The sequence below is a fragment of the Myotis brandtii genome, unplaced genomic scaffold (genome assembly GCF_000412655.1).
Source record: "Myotis brandtii unplaced genomic scaffold, ASM41265v1 scaffold576, whole genome shotgun sequence".
NCBI classification, from domain to species: Eukaryota; Metazoa; Chordata; class Mammalia; order Chiroptera; family Vespertilionidae; genus Myotis; species Myotis brandtii.
This window is the reverse complement of record NW_005370156.1, coordinates 119,730-127,376: the sequence shown is the minus strand read 5'-3', so window position 1 is coordinate 127,376 and position 7,647 is coordinate 119,730. Positions and strand designations below refer to the sequence as shown.

General features: G+C 44.7%; 1 protein-coding gene across 4 annotated transcripts in view; it reads right to left on the bottom strand.

Annotated features, from left to right (window-relative positions):
- The window catches only part of FAM171A1 (family with sequence similarity 171, member A1), a 94,994-nt gene that overhangs the window by 25,164 nt on the left and 62,183 nt on the right, over nt 1–7,647 (bottom strand). For all 4 annotated transcript variants that reach the window (XM_014549942.1, XM_014549944.1, XM_014549943.1 and 1 more), the window contains exon 5: nt 5,420–5,596. In XM_014549942.1, coding sequence (XP_014405428.1) covers nt 5,420–5,596 — 177 coding nt within the window. The remainder of the gene's footprint in view (nt 1–5,419; nt 5,597–7,647) is intronic.

Genomic DNA, 7,647 nt, shown 5'->3' with positions numbered 1-7,647 from the left:
CCTCTCTGCCTGCCTGCCTGATCGTCCCTAACTGCCCTCCCTGCCAACCTGATCTCACCCCTAACTGTTCTCCCCTGCCGGCGTAATCGCTTCTAACTGCCCTCCCCTGTCGGCCTGATCTCACCCCCAAACTGCCCTCCCCTGCTGGCCCGATCTTGCCCCCAACTGCCCTCCCCTGCCTTCCTGGTCCCCCACAACTGCCCTCCCCTGCTGGCCTTATCTTGCCCCCAACTGCCCACCCCTGCCGGCCTGATCGCCCCTAACTGCCTCTGCCTGCCTGATTGCCCCTAACCTCTCTGCCTGCCTGCCCGATCACCCCTAACCTCTCTACCTGCCTGCCTGATTGCCCCTAACTGCCCTCCCCTGCCAGCCTGATCTTGCCCTCAATTGCCCTCCCCTGCCAGCCTGATCTCGCCCCCAACTGCCTACCCCTGCCGGCCTGATCACCCTTAACTGCCTCTGCCTCGGCCCCCACCACCATGGCTTTGTCCAGAAGGAAGTCAGACGTCTGGAAGATGGCCAGTCTACTGGTCTAATTAGCATATTACCTTTTATTAGTATAGATTACCTGTGGTTGGTTGAATCCGTGGTGGGCCAATGGTATATTTACTGGAAAAAAATCAGGGTATAAGTGGACCCATACAGTTCAAACCCATGTTGTTGAAAGGCCAACGGTATCAGGCACATAACCTTTTATACTCCCAGTCCTACTCATCCATATTCAAACATAGCCCTTCAAAAAAGGACTATGGTGGCAGGAAGAAATAGAATAATAGCTCTCTAAATAAGAGCTCAAAGCATCATCCTCTTGTTAAACATATACACGCATAAACAAATAAAGGTAAATTTTATAATATAGTTATTTAAGTATACACACACACACACACACACACACACACACTACATAAATGTTACAGTGTCATATCTTAAACTATCCTGACTTTAAAAACATCTAAATGATCCTCATCTGATTCAATCATTCAGCATTTTAGTTGGGTACCTAGTATGTGCCAGGAATAGTTTTTGATTATAAGGGTTCAAAGATAAGACTCAATGAGGACACAGATATTACCTAAGCCACTGCAAGGCCATGCCCTTATATGCTTCTAGTATCACCACAATATGTACAATGTGCCTAAATCACTATTTAAGGGATGGAGAAAGGGATTTGAGAGGAGAGATCCTGCTCACACAAAGTGACAAGCTATGAGGGAGACCTTAGCATCCCTGGGAAGGGTTAGCATCTGATGTGGCAGCAACAGGGGGTGTGTAGAAGACTGTCTGGAGATAAGGTGGAGACACAGGCAGGGCCGGCTCTGAAGAGCTAGGTGCTGTGCGAGGTAGTGTGGACTGCCTCACAATGAGTTGTTCTAAGACATTCTCATGTGGGAAAGTGGTCTGTGGTTTTGAAAGACAGCTAAAGTAGCAATGCAGAAGACCTACAGAGGTAAGGAGAGGCAGAAGGCAGTCAGATAGCTGCTGGAATTGGCCAGAAAAGAGGGGAGCATCTGAACTGGGACGAGGCACCACAGAGAAGGAGAGAGAGGAGAGGGTAACTGGGAGAAACACTGATCCTACCTCAACGTGACTCTGTGAGGGACCAGACATGGCTGCGGGTGGGGAAGTGAAGCAAAAGAACACTTGGGATGGCCCCAGGTTTCTGTTATGCTAACCAAGAGGAAGCATAGAGATGAACAGAATGAGAGGCTGGAGTGCGGGGAGTTGACGAGTCTCAGTGAGTCTCAGTTTTAGACGTGTAGAATTCGAGTTTCCTCTAGGACACCCAGAAAGAGATGTCTAATAGACAGTGAGACACACAGAACAGAGAATCAGACGTGGGTGCACGGGTAGCTGTGGGAGTGTGAAGAGCGGTCCGATGCCCCAGCAACTGCAGAGGAAGTAAGTTAGGAGCTGGGTGCAGGGCAAAGCCCAGGGATTGGCAGGTGAGGAGGATCCAGGGGGGTTTGATACAGAAAGCCAAGGGAGGAGGGCCCTCTGCGGGGATGGAAAACCACCCAATGCTGCAGAGACATCCGAGAGGAGGAGGAGGTCACCTGATTTCCCAATCCCGCAGCTGCTGGTGAGCTCAGTGACATTTGTTTCAGGAGAACGGGACAGTGGAAGCAGGACTGAAGTGTGTAGAGAAATGGAGGCAGCACATGGGGAGCAATCCTCGAGAAACCTGGGCCCAGGGTAATCCGGGAAAGCGGTGTGGATGGCACAGTATAGGAAAGGCTCTAGAGAACGGGGAGACCTTTGTTTACTTAATAAATGCTTACGGCATACATGTTATGTACCAGGCACTATACTAAGCTTCTTACAAATATTAACTCATTTACTCCTTGGCGGGGTTGATTTTATGTGTCAATTTGGCTAGGCCAGTTCCCAGATAACTGTTCAAATATGTCTGCATGTTGCTGTGAAGGTATTTAAAATGAGGATAACTTTTAAATCAGTAGACTCGGGGCCCAGCCAGAGTGGCTCAGTTGGTTGAGCATCATCCATACACCAAAGGATTGCTGGTTCAATTCCCAGTCAGGGTACATACCTGGGTTGCAGGTTTGATCCTAGTGGGGGAGCAAATGAAAGGCAGCTGATAGATGTCTTCTCGCCCCCTCCCCCCACCTTCCCTCGCTCTAAGCATGTCCTTGGGTGAAGATTAAAAAAAAAAAAGACTGAAAACCCTTGGATTATTTTCTAATGAACTTTAAAAAAACCTTAAAACATAATAAATAAATCAGTAGACTGGGTAAAGCATATAATTCTTCATAATGTAGGTGGGCCTCATCTAATCAGTTGAAGGCCTTAAAAAAAAGACTGACCTTCCACAGGGAGGAGGAAATTTTGCCAGCAGACTACCTTTGGGCTCAAACTGCAACACCAGCTATTCTCTGAATCCCCAGCCTGCTGGTCCACCCTGCAGATTTTGGACTTGGCAGCTTCTACAACTGCATTAGCCAATTCCTTAAAATCAATATCTCTCTCTCTCTCTCTCTCTACACACACACACACACACACACACACAACTACTGTTTCTGTGGGGAATTGACTAATGCATCCTTTGTAACAACATTAGGTACTATTATAATCCCCATTTTACAGTTGAGGAAACTATGGCAGAGACAGGTTAAGTAACTTGGCCAGGGCTGCACAGCAAGCGGGTAGCAGAGCTGGATTCCAATACAGTGTGCCCCCAGAGTCCCTGCTTTTAACCACATGCTATGCTGCTGTCCAGAGCACTGACCCAGTGGTGTTGGGGCCCACTGGGAAGGCCAGTAGAGAGAGACAGAACATACAAGCAATGAGAAGCTACAAATGCAGTCTGGTACAAATGAAAAAACAGGCACAAGGGATCTGCCCAAAGTGGGACCCACAGTGGTTCAAGTAGTAGAACCCAGGTTTTCAGGATACAACATGCAGCTTTCCCCTTTCTCCTTCCTACTTTCACTCCATTCGTCTATCCACGTCCTGTCCTCCCGCCAGGATTCCCCTGCTCTTCAGAGACTCTCTCAGTCACACTCCCCTCACATTGCTTTCTCCTGGAGTCCCAGGAATCTTTATGTTCTGACCGTGACCACATGCCTCAAATAACCACTAAGCTGTAGACAACACACGCCAGCCAATGACAAAGTGCCCTTCTTACTGAGTGCAGCCCAATAACCCATCTAACAATGTCAAGTTCCATATATCTGGTAAAATGGTGCATCTCACACAAATAATTATAGAGTCTGTTAGTAATTATTTGGAAAATAAAACAAAACAAAACCCCTCCCCACAAAACCCAGGAAGCCCAATGGGCATTTGGTTCCAAATACACATTTCTATGAATTAACTACTCAAGGAATTAGGTGTCTTTGAAAATACATCCGATATAAAAAGTCTCCCAATAATCTGAATTGGGTTATTTGAAAACTAGTCTTTTCAAGCTTGACTTTTTGGGGACTGGGAACCACAGGAGTATAGGAACCAATGTGCCATCAGAACCTCAAGCACAAGCACCTACTCCCACCTCATTATTCTGAGTGTCAGTTATAAAACTTCCTGAAGAAAAATTTGAAAATATGTATTAAAGCTTTAGAATTTGTACATTTTAACCCAGCAGTTCTGCTTCTTCTAAAACTTTATCTTAAGGAAATAATCATGACCATGCATAAAGATTTTGTATAAAGATACATATATCATAGCATTGGTGAGAATAGTAATGTATTTCCTGATTATATGGGATTGAGCAACCAAATTATGACATTTCCATGTGATGGAAAACTATGCATTCACTAATATTAACCCTGCAGCATAATAGCTAATGCTATGGAAAGATGTTTCTGACATACAAATACTTTTTAAAAGCACATTATAGAACAGCACATGACACAAAACCTCATTTCTGTTAAATATATATTGCGTGGAAGGCAGCCTCTTAAGAGGTCCCCAATAATGCCTACCACTCAATTTTCACAAGCCTGTGCAGTCCACCCCACACTGCACCAGTGTTGGGCTCTGTGACCAAAAGCATAGAGAAAGAAGTGATGGCATGCCACTTTGACATTTGATTATAAAAGGCTGTGACTTCCATTTTGCCCATGTGTGCTTTTTAAATTTTTGTTTATTGTTTTTTTCTCTTGGATCACTTGGTCTGGTAGAAGCAAGCTGCTGTGCTGTGAGAAGCCCTAAGGAGTCGCCCCTGGGAAAGAACGGAAGCCCCTGCCCAATAGCCTGTGAGTGAGATTGGAAGGCGCTGGCTGGCTGGCTGGCCGGCCCAACTGAGCCTTGCGATGAGCAGAGCCTGGCTGACAGCCTGTTTGCAACCTTGCTGGACCCTGAGCCAGAACCACCAGGTAGGTTGTACCTGTGTTCCTGAACCTCCAAAACAGTGAGGTGACAGCTATTTACTGTAGTCTACAGCTGCTGGTTTGGGGGCAATTTGTTACACGGCAATAGTTAACTAATACCTATGTGCATAGTGAAATGACTGAAAGAATAGAATCCAAAATACTAGTAGTGGTTCTCTCTAGGTGGTGGAATAATAATTTTTATTTTCTCTTTTTGTACAAGGTTGGCAATGTTTTCCCTTTTTCAGAAAACAGGAAAAGAAAACCACATATGACCAAGAAAGATCATATGACCTTCTAAAGAATCAAAGCATAAAGATTAAGAGAGACAATTTTAGCTCTAAGAACTTTTAAAGATTCTTAAAGATTCTTTTCATGTCAATTAGCTTAAAGGTGCAAAACAGGAAAGAAAAAGAAAAGAATACTCCAAAGAACACACCTGAACATCACGGTGGAGTAGGTGCTACCCACCAGAAACCACGCAACACACTGCACGGAAAGGAGACTCGCACAAGCCTCCTAAAAGGAAAACCAAACAGTAATGATGAAGTCATCTGTTAGCAGATCATCAGCACAGGTGTCTTGCTTACCCAGCTTCTGGTCAAACCGCCATGCTGCGACATAGGCATTGTGCCTCAGACTGCTCTGTGTGGCCAGGGGCACGGTGACATAAATGGGACCATCCACCAGCACCGGCGTTCCATCACTGCTGAGCAAGTGCACGCTGACAGCTGTGACTGGGCTCAGGTCGTACCTGGTGCCGTTTCCTGGAAGCAAGAGGCATTCTCCATCACAAGCACACAAAGATTCGTGGGGCTGTGGAAACCGTTTCCAAAAAAAACAGTCATCGCTACCAATTGCCAAGTACCATGCCTCCTATCTGCCAGGGACTGCACTAAGCACTTTGCACACATAATCCTCACCTCGACTTGCTAAGGTAGGAAAAATCCCCATTTTACACAGAGAGAAACTGAGACTCAGAGAGGGTCCTACTGGGAGCTGGCCTAAGGGCATAGAACAGTGGGTGGTAAGGCTGGGATTGAAACTCGGGTTGCCCAATCTAATTACTGCGCTTTACTTTTAAAAACGACCTCCAAAGGGAAGGACTTTTTGTCTGTAACGGGACAGGGAGGTGCTTGTGGAAATCCCCGAAACCGACTCAGTCACAAAGGGAGCCCTGTGCACACGTTAATTACTTGGCAGATCACCAAAAGGAAACCAGTATTTTCAATTAGAGACTACTTTTTTTTTTTTAAAAAAAAGGTAAATTTCTTCAAGGAGTTCTTCAAAATATTAATTTACTTCCACTAAAAGTACACTATTGAAAACTTGGGCTTGAAATATTTATGAGTTATTTTAGTTGCCATTGTTATTTTGATCTGTTTAAAAGGAACTTAAAATACCAATTATTCTGCATTAGAGGCCTTTTATCCAAGCCAATGCTTTAATGACTATCTACTTTACAGATAAATTAGGCAATGCTTGTAGAGCGGCATTATATTTATACACTTAAGCAATCCATTTTAGAAAACCTTTTCTCAAGTGAAATATGATATCACACAAAATGTATTCTGTCGTAACTTTAAATCCTTTCATTAAACACAATGACAAAAACACAATGGTAAAACAATTTTAAGCTACATCAGAACACAAACTATAGGATTTCTTATTAAGCTATTTATATATTTACATACCCATCAATTATCTGAGCGAACTCAAACTTCCAGTTAGGACTAAATTTAAATATTTAAAGCTTACTAAACTTGACAAGCTCAGGGGAGGCCTGCACGGCAGGCTTTAGAAACTCAGAGACCCAGCTTTTGTTTTTTTGCAGCCCACATAAACTGAAACCTTGTTTATTTGGCCCGTGTTAGCCTTTGAGTTTGACATGCTTGACTTAACTACAAGTGAGTCATGGTAGGCAGTCATTCCTAGACAAAAGTCTATCTTTACCGTAACTGAGCCTGTCCATTGTGTGTTTTTTTTTTTTTTTTTTGCATTTAAGATAACATACCGTTGGAATGCCTGAGTAATCTTCCTTTTTCCAGACCCCTCAGGGCAAAATCTCCCACCAGAGGGCAATGAAACTCCTCATGGTTATCTTGTTCCCCTGCACACCATCTCTATGTACTATTAATGTAAACTGTTAACTATTCTATACGCATATAAAATATAAAATAAAATATAAAATACGGATATATACCAATATAAAAGTATTTGTCTCTTCATTTTACTCTTAATCCTATCTCAGAGACTTCCCCGCTTTGCATTCTCTCACCTCCCTAATCTGCCACCAATGAATTTCATGTAATTTCCCCTATGCCTCCTCCTTTGTAATGTATAAAAAGACAAAGCTGCCATTCTCTGGAGCATTTTCTCAATCTGTTGAGATTTTGTTTCCTGGCAAATGTCATCTGTTTGGCTCAAGTAAACTCAAAAAAATTCGGATGTTTCTTAGTGAATTTTAGAGTTTCAACAAACCACAGCTAAACCCTTTATGGAGCAATTTCTATACAGCTACTGACAGCGATACCCTTTATAATGTACTAGAGGCCCGGTGCACAAAATTTGTGCACAGGGGTGGGGAGGCTCAGCCCAGCCTGCACCGTCTCCAATCCGATCCCGGGGATCGGGCCTAAACCGGCAGTTGGACATCCCTCTCACAATCCTGGACCACTGGCTCCTAATGACTCACCTGCCTGGTCACCCCTAACTGCCCCCGCCCACCGGCCTGATCACCCCTCACTGCCCCCCCACTGCTGGCCTGGTCACCCCTTTCTGCCCCCCCTGCCAGCTTGGTCGCCCCCAACACCTCCTC